This window comes from Lactuca sativa, chromosome 7, assembly GCF_002870075.4.
Source record: "Lactuca sativa cultivar Salinas chromosome 7, Lsat_Salinas_v11, whole genome shotgun sequence".
Taxonomy (NCBI): domain Eukaryota; kingdom Viridiplantae; phylum Streptophyta; class Magnoliopsida; order Asterales; family Asteraceae; genus Lactuca; species Lactuca sativa.
The window spans coordinates 106,164,267-106,183,037 of record NC_056629.2 but is presented as its reverse complement, the minus strand read 5'-3'; the positions used below and the strand labels follow the sequence as shown (position 1 = coordinate 106,183,037).

The 18,771-nt window shown below is 32.7% G+C and overlaps 1 protein-coding gene and 2 long non-coding RNA genes across 23 annotated transcripts; all 3 read left to right on the top strand.

Annotated features, from left to right (window-relative positions):
* The first annotated feature begins 1,199 nt into the window (after positions 1–1,199).
* On the top strand, positions 1,200–2,735 carry LOC111898714 (uncharacterized). The gene is made up of 2 exons (XR_002852680.2): positions 1,200–2,045; positions 2,473–2,735. It is a non-coding gene; the product is annotated as an uncharacterized LOC111898714 (long non-coding RNA).
* Positions 2,736–3,282: 547 nt separating this feature from the next.
* Positions 3,283–8,486, top strand: LOC111898715 (uncharacterized). 21 transcript variants are annotated; one of them, XR_008225049.1, is made up of 5 exons: positions 3,283–3,546; positions 4,523–4,565; positions 4,736–5,910; positions 7,600–8,182; positions 8,265–8,486. XR_008225049.1 is itself a non-coding variant. In XM_052765241.1 (5 exons), exons 4-5 carry the CDS (start codon positions 7,600–7,602, stop codon positions 8,288–8,290), a joined length of 609 nt encoding a protein of 202 aa, XP_052621201.1. In that variant the 5' UTR covers positions 3,283–3,546; positions 4,523–4,565; positions 4,965–5,910; the 3' UTR covers positions 8,291–8,486. The 21 variants fall into 21 exon arrangements, 11 of the variants coding, with proteins under 11 accessions (XP_052621201.1, XP_052621198.1, XP_052621202.1 ...); XR_008225047.1 differs by having other exon boundaries at positions 3,663–4,565; XR_008225055.1 differs by having other exon boundaries at positions 3,283–3,887; positions 4,965–5,910.
* A 7,365-nt stretch (positions 8,487–15,851) lies between these two features.
* On the top strand, positions 15,852–17,811 carry LOC111898717 (uncharacterized). The gene is made up of 3 exons (XR_002852684.2): positions 15,852–16,522; positions 16,607–16,648; positions 16,733–17,811. It is a non-coding gene; the product is annotated as an uncharacterized LOC111898717 (long non-coding RNA).
* Positions 17,812–18,771: the final 960 nt, after the last annotated feature.

Here is an 18,771-nt window from a genome sequence, read left to right as displayed (position 1 = left end):
TATTATATAATTTAAACTTATATCAATAGTTATCATAAAAAAATATTGATTTTTGTCGGTACGATTAAGCATGTGTGTACTCTATAGTTCTTTCATGTCACAGCAGTGGGGCAGGAAGAGGCCTTAGTGACCATTAAAGATGAAAATGTAAGATATAATTTAAGAATATTATATAAAGTGTAAATTTTAGATTTGTGATATTTATTTCTATGAAAAATAAGTTGTTTGATTGGTAGGTTACATATATGAGTTTTATTTATTTATTATTTTATTTTTGATTTAATTTGATTTTGACAAATTGAAGCATGTGTGAAAGATATGTACTAACGATTTTGAATTTATAATGCCCTCCAGAAACCAACCGTAGCCTCACATACTGCTCCCTCGTATCTTAGTAGCTCTTAGCATTTCTCCAAATTCAGCTACAAGAAGTCATAGATGCACTTCTTGAATCAATCCATTAAACTGGATTTCATTTGTTAGTTGGATGTGGTGACCAAAATGCAAGATTTATGAAAGTTCATTATACTTTATTAGTGTTAACCTATGATAAATTATGAAACTAATATTATTTTTTATTCATAACATGTTTTTTTTTGTAATAATTTCTTTAAGCGAAAGATATGTATATTTGATTGGGCTTAGCCTGAAAAATCATATTTTAATTCTTATAAGGGAAAAATACTTTAGAAATCGACCAAATTACATGTCTGAGTTTGATGTTTATGGTTATGGCAATGCACTTTAATTATAATGTTAATCGAATTTCCTTGCAGAATGTAAGGTTGTTGGTACATATAACAACTTATTGTTGCTTTTGGTTTTACAGGGCCAATATGAAAAGAGCCATGTGAGCCTCCATGGAGGTTGGTACACTGAACATAGTCGATTCATAAACTACTACACACCATGTTTTAATCAATGAGTCACATCATGTCGTGATAAAACAAAGATCATGTGGATCATTTATGTTAAAAATTACTGTATTAAAAAACCAAATTGCTCTAACATAAATATTTAATATTTTTATTTAATAAGTTTGGTTCAAAACTCTAAAAATGAATTTAACTAACATTTTTTATTAAAATTTCACCTAAGACAATACCACCTATAAATGTGATATGTATTTAATTTATATTCTCTGCGTTAAACGCGGGTCATAATATAGTATATCCAACAAAGCAAAAACAAAAAGGGCAAAAATGACCTTGAAATAGGAGTCCATGTGATTTATTCAAACTTAATAATGAATGTAAAATAATACTCCTATATCAATCAATCGAAAAGTGTTGAAATTCTTGATATAATGCTGGTGAGCTCTGTTGCCGCCATGGAAACGGTGGAAGATGGACCTAAAATTCCCGAAAGTTGCAAAAAATCATGGAGAAGGGAGAAGACGATCGAATCAGTGAGTTGCCGGATTGCTTGTTTCTACAAATCCTGTCTTGTTTACCCTGTACAAAAGGTGCCATTAGAACAGGTACACTTTCGAAGCGATGGACAAATCTTTGGAGTAAGCTTTTCTTCTTTAGTTTTCATACATATTGAGGATAATCAACCATGGTCCGATTTTGTTTCGTGCGTCGACAAAACCCTAGTTCAATGTCGGCAAGTGAAGCTTAAGAAATTCGAAGTGGATGCCACTTATGATACTGGCTTTGAATCGCAAGTCAACAATTGGATACGTTATGCTACAAGATGTAATGTTGAAGAGCTTTACTTAACGTTATGGGATATGGATTCCGAAGAGGAGTGTCTGGTAGATCAATTTTTTATTCATAAGTTCATGTTTTACTGATTTGAGATTATCAGGCTGTGAACGATATTATCGAAAAATATTTCATCACTAACAATCATAGATGATTTGTTGTTGTGGAAGCTTTTGTTAGTAAACTTGCCTTCTTTAGTGGAAGCAGAGTTAGATTATACAAGGATAGGGCATTGGGGAACATCGCATAAAGAAGATGAAGAAGAGATGCTTAAAGGATTTAATACTAAACCTCTCCCATGTCAAGGATCTTAAAATTGGGATTTTCTGTTGTATGGTAAAATTTTGCTTCCCTCTTACAATTTATATCTATGTAAAAATCATATGATCATTAAAATGTAAATTTTGAGTGTTTGGTTAAAAATGATTATGATTACGATTTCTGATTGTTGTTGAATAAAGAATTGACCCTAACTATCTCTATCTTTAATCAACTGATTATCTGCTTTAAATCATAGTAGTCTCTATCTAAATGCACCTCCAAACATCCCCATACATTTACGTTGTAGAAGAAAGTCAGAAACTACAAACCCATCTCAACATTCTTATTTGTTAATATATGTTATACATGTGCTGCTTATAACTCATCTGTATGAAGCATGTATATCTTCGCTTCTACCTCTTGGCTCTCTTTCTATTCTAACGAGATGTCATTGCAAGATTCCCATATTTGTATCTTCTCACTTGTATTCTTTTGTTGGTAGGTTCTGAAGCGTTTGGAAGCTAAAAGGTTTCGCTTTTTCATCAAATATGAAGTTTCCTGATGGTTTTCATTATTGGTCTGAGAGTGAGAGTGAGAGTGATTCAGTTGGGAGCGGAGATTTGTAATGAATTGAATTTATGTTTTGGCACGTAAAATATTGTCTCTATTTTCTCTTCATTTTTGGTATATGTGGTTCCATTGTTTCCTCTCAATTGGGTTGTGGATCATTTCATATTTTAAGATATTGGTCGATTGATTGTTTCATATGTTCTTTCTCTATTTAACAAATTCATTATATATATATATATATATATATATATATATATATATATATATATATATATATATATATATATATATATATATGAGAAATTAAATTGCTTCCTACTTTTTATGCTTGCAAATGTTCCTACCTAATAAAATTATGACAAGTATTATCATTCCATATTTTTTTAACTAACTCATTAATGCTATATTAGGAATATATCAATTAGAATTAAATTGAATGATGATTTGTCATAATTTTAGTGGGTAGGAATAATTGTAGGCATAAAAGGTAGGAGGTAATTTAATTTCTCTCTCTCTCTCTCTCTCTCTCTCTCTATATATATATATATATATATATATATATATATATATATATATATATATAAGAAATCTAACTATTTCTAAAAATATATCGAATATAAAAATATTATTTTTTTAAAACGTCTAAACCATTAAGTTACAGGTACAAGTGACCATTAATAAAATAATATTGAATTTTAACCATGTTTTTTTAATCCTTATAAATCTGATCTTCTTCCGTTAGTTCAGGGTTCATTCAAAATTTGAAAGCCTTCTCATCCAAATACGCTTCACCAAATATCTTAAATTCTGCATATATTAACATGCTCTTCATCTTCACCCAATTGAATCGTTTAATCCGAGATCCATAAACCCTACCCAAACTCGATCGTCGTTGCCATTATAACCAATCGAGACCTTCACGACATCACCCATCATCCAAACATCAGCCACCATCACTGATGTCCTAGGGTTCGCCATACCCATCGTCACCACCGATCCACTATCTGTAAATCCTCAAAATCTTACTGCTAGAGTATTTAAGAGTTTATCGCTTGGGTTGCTTGCTCTGATCAACATTTTCATCCTATTTACACTTATTAGTTAACATTTGGTGGTATTTAGTTTGTAGCTTACAACGTGAATTGAAGGTCACCCTGATAATTCCTTCCAAAAAAGGATATCAACGATTTCGATTGTTCTTGAGCGGTCTCTCTGTCTCTCTCTTTCTCTCTCTCTCCCCCCTCTCTCTCTCCTATAACAATGTGTTAATTTCTCCATTTCTTATGTATCTCTAATTTGTTCTTATTTTTGTGATTAGGGCTTGATCAACACGGGTAGATTTTCCAGGTTCAGATTTTTGTATTTTACTTTCCCATATGCAATCGAAGATGCAAAATCTACAAATTGTTGTTATTTATTCCCATCTCGAATTATAGATTCAATTCCATTTAGCATCTACGTAGCCTTTCTCTCTCAATCTCATTGTATCCTTTCATCCTCCCAATCATTTTAAAAAACACCCGTCCCCCTTTAATCCTTGATCGATTTATGTTGAATCCAATTGTTTCTCCCCTCATCCGCCTTCATAATCTAGACAGTGCCAATCTATATCACTAAGTTCTAAAATTAGCACACTGTTCTCGTGGGTTCCAATAATTGACACTATTATACCCTAGACACCACATTCACTGGATTTGCAAATACACATATACAAACAAGATGTATGATTTTAAACCCATATAATTGTTTATCTTCCTCTTATTTTTGTTTATATTCATAAAGTTTGTGATTAGGTCTTGACATAATCCTCATAATTTAGAAGCTGAGGTATTGGGTGATTGGAAATGTCCCTGATCACAAATCTTCACGTTGCATCTAGATCTATGTGTTTTTTTTCCATATGGAGCTCTTTTTATTTCCATGAATTTTCACCATTTTCCATAGTAAGAAATATCTTAATATTAAAATGTTTATTTGAGCAGGTTTTCATGAATCTCATCTTTGTTGGCTTCAACTACATCACAGGTATGAACTTCGTATGAACTTCATGGGTAAACTGGAATTTTTACATCTACTATATCAAGACTGTTTTCTTTTTGTAATGCATGTATACCTTCAAAAGTAATAGTGCTTATTTGCCACTAGAAATGCAATTTATTTCTTGACTCTTATGTGTTTCACTATGTACCTTGCAGGCAAGTAATTATAGCGTATCAATTTTTCAAAATGACTGCCAGTTTAGACAGGAATATTGAAGGCAGATCTCCAACTCTTTTTATCTTTTCTATTTTACCTTAGTGAAGCTTAATTATTAGTTCTCTATATCCAACATGTGCTCCTAAAACTACTAGAAGTGACAGTTCTTATGCAAAGCCAGCTTTAAAGCCTATCAATCTGGATGGACTTACTCTGCCACGTTTACAGATTCTGGTAAAGAGCATGAAGATTGATAACTCATATACATCTTGGTAAAGAGAAATACAGATGCTGAAAAATATAGCCTTTATTATATAACATCACAAAAGTTTTGGGGCATGGAAGAGATAATTAAGTTTCCTTATTGTTGTTTTGGTTTGATTAGGCTACCATTTCCAACATGTCTCATGAAACAATTAGAAGACTACATCTCCATTCATGAATCAAAATGGAGATATTTGTTTTACTACTTTGCTGAAGCTGAATCTAAGGGGCTGTTTATTTTTTTAGTCGAGGCTTTCTGTTACTGTTGGATTAGTGTCTAAGTCCATAACTATTTTGGTATGTACTTGACCCGATTATGAGCATGGTCCTTTTGGGTTGCCTTCACCATAGCAATATGTAGGATGATTTAAGGAGATAAAGGTTTAAATATGATTTATTAATATATTATGAGAATAATATATTAAAGGAGAAATCATATTGTTTAATTAATATTAGTCAAGAATTAATTGATAATTAATTTTGTGGCTAAAAGAGATTAATTAAATTCAGGGGACTGGACTGCAATTATTGGATAATTTAGTTATTGGGCTAAGGAATGCTAAAGGAACAAGGGGTGAACGAAATTATGATGGAAGCCCATCATATTTTCGTCCATGGCCTTATCCAGAAGGTTCCATGGGCTGCTTAGAGTTTAAGCTGTCCATTAGGGTTTTGACTGAAACCCTAGCAGCCCACACAAGTATATAAAGGGCCCCTTAGGCTCCAAAAACGTGAACAACTGACTCTCTAGGGTTTCCAGCCATTTTTGGTGCCTCCCCTCTCTTCTCCTCTTCATCCAAGTTGCATAAGGTGTTTGTGACTCCATTAGAGGTGCAACACTTGAGGCACTAAGCTTTCTAAGACCAATCCAAGCAAGGAATTGATTGTTATTACTATATAACAATTAAAGGTAATTCTATAAACCCTAATTCAGTTTATAATATGTTAGATCTAAGTTTATAGTCTTGGATTCAAAGCATGTACAATAGAGAAACCTAGATCCAAGCATTAGGGTTTGTATGAGCACATAGGATTGTTCTTATGCATAAATCCCATCAGTGGTATCAGAGCCTTGATTGGTTTCAGTTGTATGTGATGCTTAACTGCTTTATTTGATGAAAATCGAGTTTTTGGCCCCTGCCCGACTCAACTCGGCGAGTCAGTATCTGGACTCGGCGAGTTGACCCCTACTCGGCGAGTCCAGGTCTGACTCGGCGAGTCAGTTCGTCAGGCAGAGGGTATTTCGGGTTTTAGCTGCTGTTTTAACTTGGTTTTAATGCCTAATTCGTTTTTGAAGTTAAAAATCCGATTTTTATCTTAAATTAGTGATTATCCTAGCCAAAAACAATAGATAATTTCAAATCTTTTAAATATTGGTTGTTTATATGATAAATATGGATTATTTCAAATTATTTGGTAATTATCTAGTGACTAAAATAAGATTAGGTCAAATATAGATAATTATGAAATTAATTGTTTAATTTGAATTATTTGTTATTTGATCCCTTATGTTTTGAAAAGTTTCAAAACTTGTCCTCAAGTTTTGGAATTTAAATTTTTGATTAAAAGGTTTAATTTTGAAATGTTAAATTCTAAAACCCTAGTATTTTGAAAAGTTCAAATTGCACCCTTATGGTTTTATTAATTAATTAAAGTGTATAATTAAAAGTGATTTAATAAACCCATAAAGTTTTGGTTTACATTTAATTAAATTAAAAGTATAATTTACTAAGTTAAACCAACTAGTATTTTAAAAGTATAAAATACACCCTATACTATATATAACATTAAAAATCTAATATTCTATATGTATGAGTAAACAGTCAGTCTTACCGTTAGTAGGCCTCATTCACGAAGCTGGTCTATAAGGGGTGTTTAAGGAAATTGCCTATAAAATGGCGATTGTATGGGTATCCACTCTTACCCACCGCACTCTTGACTAGTGGAGGGTCGTTAGCCGAACGGGTAGGATAGGACAGAAACCTTCCATTATAAGTATAATGAAGTACAAAGTAACTAAATGTTTTTTTTTTCAAATTCCCAAATCATAGTTACTTTAGGAAAAATGTGAAATTGTATGCTAACCCATGGAATTACACTTTGTACCCTTGTCAAACGTTAGTGGAGCGTGTGTGGTTAACTGGCACACTAATTTGGGGATGACATTGGTAGCGAAGGGTGACTCGATGTTTGTCATAGATCAATGGAGCGTGTGTGGCTAACCGGCACATTGATTAGGTGATTGTAGCATTGGGTGCACCACGTGATTCGTATGGTTATTCACACCTTGTTTGTGATCCTCGGCATCCCAGTCACAAATAGAAGGGCATAATCGAGATTAAACATGCCATTGAAAAGTTCAATGAATCTCAAAAGATCTAGGAGTTTCAATTAATTTAAAACTTAAACTTCCTTTTTCGTTTTTCATGGTGGAAATTGGTAAATCGTCATTTACCTACCTTCAAATATTTTGCAACTAGATTACGGCATCCCTTTTCTAGGTTGTAGAATATTGTGTTGGATCCTAGCCTTAATAACTCATTTGGGTGTTTTATTAAGGAGTCAATCAACTTAACTTGAATTTTCTCCCGTTTTGTAGATGTCTAACCGTGGTATTCCCGAATCCCAAGGAAAAAGTGTTCCTAATGAAAGTGAAAGCTTGATTCAAAGTGAGAGATCAATGTGGACTAGCTTGATTTCACTTCCTCCTCTTCCTCCCGTTGTTCTCCCTAACCCAGATAATCGAAGATTTGAAAGGTTCAAGATCACCGAATCCCTATTGGAAATGGAACATCAAGATGGCAAATCCGTGTGTGCTCACATCCTAGGGATGAAATCACACATTGATACGTTGATTATGTTGGGTGTGTCTATCTCAAATAAGTTGGTTGTGGACTGGGTTCTTCAGTCACTCCCTGAATCATATGATAAATTCATTAGAGAGTATCATATGATGAAACTTGACGCAACCCTCATTGACTTGACTTATATGCTTATTGCTGCCGAATCAGAAATGATTTGGCGAAGTAATGGAGCATATTTATCTGCTAACTCAACCAACCATGCTTCCATGGACACCACCTGTTCCTGCTGCCAAGGGAAGGGGCAATGGATACGAAGCTGCCCGAAGGACCTGAAGAATCTAAGAGATAGGAGAGTCGATGAGTATGGCTCTACTTCAGGTATAAAATCCACTATCTAACTACATTCAAATTCCTATTCTTTATTCATAATGTGATAAGATTACATTTGCATGTTTTGCAGGATTAGAGAAAAGAGAGGAAGTTTGATGGAAGAGCAAGATGAGTCTGATCACGAAGAAATGGATTTCGATCGCATGAATTTGAAGATTAGATTTTGAGCTTAGGAAGTTATGATAGATTTGTTAGGAGTATATGATTAAATAGTTTTTCATTTGAATTTTGCATTGTAAGGACATGTTTTCCGCTGTTTTTATGAATAAAATAAATTTTGGTTTTTATCTTATTTGTTTATCCTTGCAATGAAATATATGAAAAATTGATGTTTGTGTACTTCTATTATTAGCAAAATGGATTTGATTCTTAATTATGTTATTTGTGGAAATGTCAAAAGTTTACCAAATAGGGAGAGTTTCTCATCGCCCAAGTTTCAATTGGACAGAAACTTGGAATCACGCAATGTGTATTGTATGATGAATGAAAAACTTTCACATTTGGGAAACTTAGACTAATTCTTTGACAAAGTGTCAAATTGAAGGACTAGGAGATCAAGTACACTAGGTTGTGCGTTGATCAAGTCCACCACAAGAATGACAAATATATTCGTCATGATTTACTAAAGTTTAGTAAATATGATTATACTTATAAGATTATGTGTAATTCTGAGTTGATTGAAAAAGTATCAATGAATAGTAGAACGAATAAAGAAGAATCAAGTAGGCAGAAAGATAAAAGTTTCTCTATTCTAAGAAGAAGGGAGAGTACCTTTTATTGTGTTTTATGATAAGTCTTAATGATTAAGAACCATGTCTCAATTGATCCTCTAAGTGAGTCTTAGTGCAATTGCATGTCTAAGAAGAGGAATCGAGAATTGTAGAAATGGTTAAATCAAGAAGTCGATCATACTTCGTTCCAATATCAAGTCTTAGAGTCAAGATTGTGACAAGTTTTAAGTAGGTTTATAACACTCATCCAATGTGGAATTTAGAAAAAAGGTTTCCTTATTCTTACACATTTGAAATTGGTAAGTTGTGCTGTCTTGGATAAGACAAAGACCAACTAGGACCAATTATGTGAAGTGTTTTGTCTTGATAAGAACTACACTAACTCTTGAATATTTGATTTGTCAAGAAATGTTTCTTGACAAGAGAATTTTATATGTCAAGGAGTCAGTGGGAGTCTTAATGGTCTAGAAAAATTTCAAGAACAAATCAAGAATAAACCTTATCGATCATCACTAGCACACGACTTGAGGTTTACAACCTGTCGTACTGACATTATCTTGTTTCTGTGCCATTCCAATTGAGTTAATTGCGTATGTGAGTTCTATGAGTTCTCATTTGAATGCATAGTAGAGCCTTAGTCGATGGAATGTACATTGATGTGTAAGGACAAGTTACTAAACTACTTGGAAGACATGGTGGGCACTCGTGTTACCATAGGGCAAGAAATCAAGATTAAGAAAGTTCAGTCCATATGAGTTTGGATTTGTCGCAAACCTTGGTTTTGGCAAATTCACATGGATAGGAACTCATACACCATAAAATCTAAGTGTCATAAGATTCCATCCTTCATGAAAATGACTGTGAGGAAATACTTTCACTAAGAGAGGTTTTAAGAAGATAGCAATTGTGAAAATTGTATTCTCAAATTCGATTATGGTTATGGCATCCCTTTCCATAGTTCGTATTGTGAGATTTGACAATTAGTTTGAACATTTGGAACTTAGTAACATAAGTTCTAAATTGTTTAAGCACGTATATGAGCTATCTAAGGTGAAGGTGTATAAGTTTAAGAAGCTTAGATAAAGGCTTATCAAAGCATCTGGTATTAGAAATATGAATTTCAGAAATTCAATAGGCTTTGTTTTCTTGAAGTTCATTTGTTTTCTAAATACATGTCAAAGCTAGTGGGAGCATAAGTGTTATGCTTATATGATAATAATCATCATGATAGTGGGAGCATAAGTGTTATGCTTGTATGATTATTATGGCAAGTATTGCAAGTTAGCAATATTAATTATAGAAAAACAAAGATTCAATTTGCAAAGTTGCATGGGTTGAAAAATTGTTTTTAATATAATTAAGGGAGAGAATATTATACTTTGTTTCAAAATCTAAAGCTTAGATTGAGAAATTTTAATATTTTCAGTCAAAGGATACATTGTGTGTTCTCAAATTTCGATTATGATTACGACATCCCTCTTCATAGTTCGAATTATGAGAACATGACACATAAAATATTATGGCAAAAGATTGGTAAAGTATCATATCTTTATGTGAGATATTATGCATCGTGTCCCATACACTTCGGGTATATGATCGATTGCAAATGCTATAATAATTTACCATTCTAAAATTTTTCAAATGTCTAGCGCATTAAGAGGGAAAAAGGACTAGAATGGGTTTTGACTAAAATTATTAAACAACTATCAAAGGACGATCCAAAGTTCGCTGAGGATTGGTCGCTTGTAAGTAGTTGAAAGTATGGTATTGGATGGACCATATCGACATTATTATGAATAGATAAGATTCTATTAAGAATGAGTTGTCATATGGAAAATGTGGAAATGTTTCCATATTGGGAATTGGATATTGAGAATCTATGCCTAGATAGAAATTTTTATGCAAGAAGGATGTTCAAATGAATGTACTTTGAATGTGAGACTTCACGTCTATAGAATTGTCTTGTAACAATTTCTAAGTAAATACTTTGTAATTTCATTAGCCAAGTCTTGGTGACTTTTGTGCTATGACTTTACGAAAGGATCGTTGCGTAAAATGTTAGAATGTAGCATATTCTAGTAGTGAAAGAACCTTGTGTTCTTACACTAATAATGGGGATTGAGGAATTGTGAAATGAGAATCATTGGAAAAGTTTTCAATTGTTCTATTTCACAAAGCATGGACCATAGGAAACAAAGTGTGCATGCTTAGAGCATGGGACATTTGTTGTTGTAATTCAAGTAATGAGTTGACTATCCGAAACATTAAATGTAAATAATGAGTAATCAATATGGTGGATAAATAGAAGTGTTTTATTTACTCTCACAAGTTTGAGGCCATATAGGATTAAGTATTATTGTTATGTTTCAATTTGCATGTTTTGACTTCCAGAATAACTAGGTTATTCAAACATCCACAGTCGGTCATACGTTGGGAGTAGGTATGAAGGAAGACTGTCATGAATCTGTCTGTAGATTGTCCGAAGTGTTTAGACATAGCACAAGTTTGCTGCAGAGTTCATGAGTGCTTTGATAAGATTAAAGTATGGGATTAAACCCACGCTCACTTGGATCACTTCATGGTTTTATCACGAGTGATTAGTGAGACGATAATATTGTATATTCTTGAAACCGAGACATGTGAGTTGTTATTTGTTGGTCGGTTACACAATGATAATAAGTAAACGCACCAGTAACTTGGTGTTATAAAACTTATTGTTGTGTGTGATTCGATCAGTAAATGCAAGCGAGCATTTGAGTCAAAGTTTATCCATTCCTTTTACCCAAAGTGGGATAGAAGCGATATATGTGGGCCTCTCGATGATTTAGTGATGACACCTAAGCGCTTGGCCAAGCCGGGACTAAGTTGATGTGTTCAATTGTAGTCTGTTATCAGTCATCATAAATCGGAAGTCGGGAAACAATAGAGAGAGAATGATTAAAATTCATGTCTTTTGTCTATATGATATCTTGAGAATGGAGGAATATATAATCCCTTATCTAGAGGACACGCTATCTGATAAGATCAGAGTTGACAGCGGCTTTTGAAAGCTACGATTGCTGATCAGGTTCTGAAGTCATACGGAAAATAGTTATTAGACTTATCCAAGTGGGAGACTATTGGATTAGTGTCTAAGTCCATAACTATTTTGGTATGTACTTGACCCGATTATGAGCATGGTCCTTTTGGGTTGCCTTCACCATAGCAATATGTAGGATGAGGTTTAAATATGATTTATTAATATATTATGAGAATAATATATTAAAGGAGAAATCATATTGTTTAAGTAATATTAGTCAAGAATTAATTGATAATTAATTTTGTGGCTAAAAGAGATTAATTAAATTCAGGGGACTGGACTGCAATTATTGGATAATTGAGTTATTAGGCTAAGGAATGCTAAAGGAACAAGGGGTGAACGAAATTATGATGGAAGCCCATCATATTTTCGTCCATGGCCTTATCCAGAAGGTTCCATGGGCTTCTTAGAGTTTAAGCCGTCCATTAGGGTTTTGACTGAAACCCTAGCAGCCCATACAAGTATATAAAGGGCCCCTTAGGCTCCAAAAACGTGAACAACTGATTCTCTAGGGTTTCCAGCCGTTTTTGGTGCCTCCCCTCTCTTCTCCTCTTCATCCAAGTTGCATAAGGTGTTTGTGACTCCATTAGAGGTGCAACACTTGAGGCACTAAGCTTTCTAAGGCCAATCCAAGCAAGGAATTGATTGTTATTACTATATAACAATTAAAGGTAATTCTATAAACCCTAATTCAGTTTATAATATGTTAGATCTAAGTTTATAGTCTTGGATTCAAAGCATGTACAATAGAGAAACCTAGATCCAAGCATTAGGGTTTGTATGAGCACATAGGATTGTTCTTATGCATAAATCCCATCAGTTACAACATTGTTTTTACAGAGAGGATTAACGAAGGAACACAAATCTATCTTTGGGTCTTTCTGCCCCAACATATTGTATTGTGTGGAACCAATTTTTGGGATAACATTATGCATACAAAATATTTGATGAATGTCTTGGTTTATTTTACGAGGAATGAGTCATTTTTATTTTTTATTTTTTATTTTTGTTTTAGTAGTTCAGTTTCTTAGATATACTTTTTGTTCTGGTGGAATAAAGCCCCAATGGAGGTGCATATGACTTTATTGAAAAGTTCCAGATGGTCATAGATGTTTAGGGTGGACCACACCACTAAATAAGATGAAGTAGCTTTATTCCAAGGAGGATTCATTTGATCTTCATTGTGTTGGTGTTGAACAATATGTTGGTATTTTTATGATTCAAAGTTTATTCTGTCTCTTTTTTCTCTAAATTTGAATCTAAAAACTAATCTATTTCTTGATGTGTTGGGAATGATTTCCTTGCACATGGAGTTATTAGGTTTTCTACTTTTTTAGAAGTGATAAACATTGGTTTGATGGATTTTACTTATCTTACTTATTTGACATCTGTTTCTTGTTGGTTATACGGAGAACTTAATTAAAGTGTGGGTAACAGAAAGAGTAGGACGACTCTAATCATATGTTGAAGGTAGTTTATTTTCATTATAATTTGTTGTTAATTTATAATGTTTGTTTATTATTGACAAAACTATCCCCATAATTGTTTCTATTAAATAATAATAACATTTCTTTTAGTCCATAATGTTGTCCTTTTTGTGGTCTTCAAAAGTATTTTGAACCATAATTTTTACACATCTTTTTGTTTTTTTATTGCAGGTACCTGATTAAAGTATGTCAAAGGATTTTAATGTAGAACATTGTTGTGTTTCTTAAGGTGAAGAGGTCGTAGAAGATCTGTTTTTGCATGCTCCTATTGTCGTTCCTGTTGCCATTGTGGCTCCTGTTGAATGAGTGTTTTTTTTCTATTTTTTAACACTTTTTTTATATTTTTATATTTTTATTGTTTTACCTACTCATTAACAAATCAATGAAATTACATTCTATATCATTTTCCATCTCTAATATGCTCCATTTTTATGGGATACTGTAAAAGGAAAATTGGATTGAAAGTTGAAACAAAATTATAGAATCGGAACAATTTGCTAAGCAACATTCATGTTTATTTACTATTGTAGAAGGTAGCCACACCTGACTGTTGTGGGATTTCTTGCTGATGATGTAAATGCATACCATGTTATTTTTATTTTAACTTCACTACTATTTTTATGCATAAAATGATTATTAACACCAATGCATATGACCTTATGTAGAAATAGAGTTATAAGAAAATCGTTAAGCTTAAGATTCTATACTTTCATGTACTAGATATATTTATAAAGAATTCAAATATAATGAGAATACATTTCAACATTGTTACATAATTAGTTGTAGTTGAAACTGAAGTTGTAGGGTAATGATTTGAACCCATCACTCATTAGACATAAAAAACACGATTTTAATTTCTTTTTTCACTTCATCAAAATAGAACTCATTGATAGCAACGATACATTTTTCTACATTAAATAATTAGCTTATTTCTTATAACTTTTCTACTTTAATATATACAATGTTCTTATAATTTTGTATCAACTAAAAACTTGTGTTGATTTATTAATGTTATGATTATTCAAATTAAAAAAAGTAGAAAAGATTCGATCTATAATAATAATAATAATAATAATAATAATAATAATAATAATAATAACAACTTTTTACTTCTAAATCTAATATAAAACAATATAAGGACTTCTTTTGTGATTAACCAATGTTCAAGAAGTCTAATAAAATACAATTTCTTTTTATGTCACTAAATCTAAAATCTTTAAAATCTTAGATGATATAAATAATTACCATCTCGTGGAATTCTTGAACACCCTCGGTGTTAGTGGTTTACCTCCTCATTACCTACGACTGAAAGTTGGATGCCCGATCATACTGTTACAAAATCTCGACCCATTAAATTGATTGTGTAATGATACTCAATTGATATGTAAAAGTTTTCAGCACAATGTCATTGATGATGAAATTGTTGTTGGTCAACATGCTGGAAAGATGGTATTTTTGTCAACGATTCCTCTATGTCCGTCTTAAGATGACATGTTCCTATTCAAGCTGATGAGAAAACAATTCCAATCTGATTATGTTTCGAGATGACAATCAATAAAGCTCAATGAAAAACAATACCAAATGTAGGAATTTATCTTTCAGAATCGGTTTTCTCGCATGACTAACATTATGTGGCATTATCTAGAGAGATATCACGTGCCAATACAAAAATATTAGTGATCCTTGATAAAGAATTCAACGACAGTGCAGTCTATACATCAAATGTGTAATATAAAAGTTTTGTACGATTAATAATGCACAATCAATAAAGTATTCATGTCTATTTGTAAAGAATTTCAACTCTACATTTTTAGTTCTAATTGATTTTATTTCTGTTAGCGTAATTCTTAATGATAATTGTTTAGATGCAATAAACTATTTGTCTAAAAGAAGTAATATTCTCTAGAAACTAAACTTTAGATAAAATATCCATACCCGACAAATGCGGTGTATAAAGAAGTATTGCACGATTAATAATGTATAATCAGTCATGTCATATTACACATTTTCATATTTTGTGTATTCTTATATAATTTTATTATTTTTGTTTGAACAACTTAAACATTTCTTTTATGTCGTCTTGACCGGTTTCTTTTTATCGGTTATTTGATGTATCATGTAACAAATAACACCATAGTTTGATTATATTGTCTTCGACATGTACTTTCTTTTGGAACATAACATTTTTGTGAATGAAATATATCACCGAAAGAACTTATGCGCCCCGCCACTTTGCGCGGGTACACTACTAGTATATATATATATATATATATATATATATATATATATATATATTAATTTTGAAGTGCCACATGATCTGATTGGCTGAATTTTATTTGTGGTTGGTTGTTTTAATTTGTTTTTTTAAATTTCTTTCTGGATTTACTTTTTTGTTATTTATCCTTTATAATTTCTATAGTGGAGTACATGTGTCGTGGACTGGATGCCTCTCATCTACGTGTCCTTTTTTGCTTCTCTTTTATTACTATCTCACCGTTTTGCACCAATACATGGCTTTCTCCCTTTGTTTCTGCATCTTTTTGCTTACTCACTCTCAATACTCCATTGTTACTCTAATAGTCCACCACTCTTACTGTCGGTAGCCACCGCTTCCTTTTCACCGATATACCCAACCTACCTCTTGCCACATATTTTCTAGACTATCGATTATCACACACCATCTGTTTCACCCTACCGTCTCCCCTCTCTTCCTTTAATGGATTCCGACGACCGGTCTACGTCTCACTATTGGCTGCTTGCTCTGCCTTCGTGTGATAGATGAAGTTCTGTATATCGGCAGAAGCATGACGGAAGCCCTCACTAGCAACAAATAAGGAATACACCCACTGCCCTCTTCTACATCTAAAGGGTAAGAAATGTCCTTTAAACTTTTTTTTTCCTGTTATCGATTTCTGTAACAACGAAGGTGTTGTTTCGATTTTTCTACTTATAACTTTGAACTCCAATTATATATTTTTTTGTTATGAACATGCGACGTATGACGCCGAGGATTGCTGGGTTGGTTGGAAAGGTAACCGTTCAACCCTAGCATATTTCATATTTGGATTGGGTTTTTAGTATTCATATTTGGATTGGGTGTCAATTTCACTTTCAGTCACGCTTTCACCTTGGGTTCAACAAAATTTTAATCAGCCAGGTAATGTTTCCCTTTTTTTTTGTTGGGTTTTTTCAATTCTAACACCTCATCTTTGCTCTCTCCCACCACTGCTCTCAATTTTAGGGCTTATGGTTCTTTTGTATAGCCTCGAAGGCGATGACTAGATGGTCGAAAGTGCTGGTCGTCTAAGCTACAAGAGCCGTTCAAAACATATGTTTATTTTACACGCCTCTGATCGGTTCCTTGATTTCTATTAGATAACTTAATTTGAATTTATATTTTGCTGAAACCAGATCCTGGACATAATGATATCGTGTGATTGTGTTACATGCACTTGATTTATGCTGTTGTTGAGCAGCAATTATTGCGTTTTATATTTCTTATAATTACTTAAATCTCGAGTGGATTATTGTGTAAGATGTGGTTGAATTTCTGTTGAGGTTTGTGTGATTTTGGCCAATAAAGATGAAATGAATAGGGGATATTTTACTAATACGGTGAAGTAAAACAACATGGTCGTAAGGTAAGACAAGTTTTAATAGATTATTAAAGCAAAATATGAGTTGTCATTGCCTTTGTTGTTAATTTAGTAAAATAACTCACAGTATGAAATGATATTACAATGTTTTTGCCTTTTTTTTTTCATTTGGGTGGCTGAATAAGAATGAAACATCATCATTCTTTTTTTTGGTAGGAAATGACTGATTCTTGGAGTTTTTCTTATTGTTGAAGCTTTTAGGGACTCAGAGACAGTCAGTTATATGAGGTACTGTCATTGCCTTTGTTATGAGATTTGATTGTAATTCTTAGGATGCACACAAACTGCTCGACAAAATGCTTGAACCAACTTTTTCAATTTTTTATTCAAAACCATTATTCAGGGTATGCTTAATTTTCCTTCGAGTATGCTTAATTATGAGATTCTACACCAGATATTATCCAACTTTTGCCATGAAAGAATCACGAGTCTTTTGACTGTATCTGTATGTGGTTGTGGTAGAGGAGTGAGGAGGGGTATGTTGGTCGTTTTGAAGAAAACAATGAATTGGTTTACATGTGACTGCATGTGTTTGTGGCAAGCCTTCAAGATTGGTATCCCACACACTTCTTTAATTTCTAATGTTTTATTATGTTGTTATTTCTAAAGTTAAGCATTTTCTCCCAATCATGTTTCTGTTTATGCATTTTTCATTTTCGTAGGGGTCAATGGCATGGAGTTCTTCAAAGTTAAGTCAATTGGAGAAAGTATGCATTTATGTATTTAACAAGTAAAGTTTGATAATTTCTTACGTGAGAAAAGCCTAAATTTTTTTGGTTCATCTATGGTTCAAAGGTAACGGATGAGAAGAATTGGATAGTCGGATTTCAAACAATTTGAAGTGATATTTTAGAAATTATTTTTGTTTAGTTTTTTCTTAAATCTAAGCTTATATTTATGTTATAATGTTTTTTGGTTTTTATCTTAAAATTTCAGTCTGAACACCAAATTAAGACTTTGTGATGATCTAAAAATATGGAGAAAGGTAAAGCTTTCAGCATGAACACCTGTTTGGCATTTCGAAGACGAAAATGTTGAACATTTAGCCAAGCATTCGTACATGACTATTGTCTACCAAAATAATTCCTAATGAACATGATATTTTCTTAAAATAGGTGTTTGCTTGGTTAATATTTCCTAATAAATTAAACTACATTTTTTCCAACTTTTATTAGTATTTGCTATTGATAGCCATACTTGCTGCAGCTGTTGGAAATCAAATTCAAGGAAGAACACATTACAAATATAAAGCATTGAAAAGTTTGTTGCTATTTCCTGTTTTTTAATAAAAGACTATGAAATACCCCCAACCCCCTCAACGCAGGATTCTTCCCTAGTTAGTTGCTATTATAGCTTAGTAGCTTTCTATTGTTCATAATCGCTGCTCTCGTACGAGCTGTTGCATTTTCTTGAGAAAAATGGACAAATGTTCGTAGGGATGTTTTTGACTTGATAACATATGGATTGAACATAAGTGGTGGTGGTGTTATATATACTGTTGAGTGTTGGAGTATGATGTTGTCTCATGTTTGTGAAGTCGTGATATTTGTAGGATTTCATATCTCGTGGTAGCTATAAAACCTTATCCCACACTATTGTAACATATAATATCGTCACACAATAT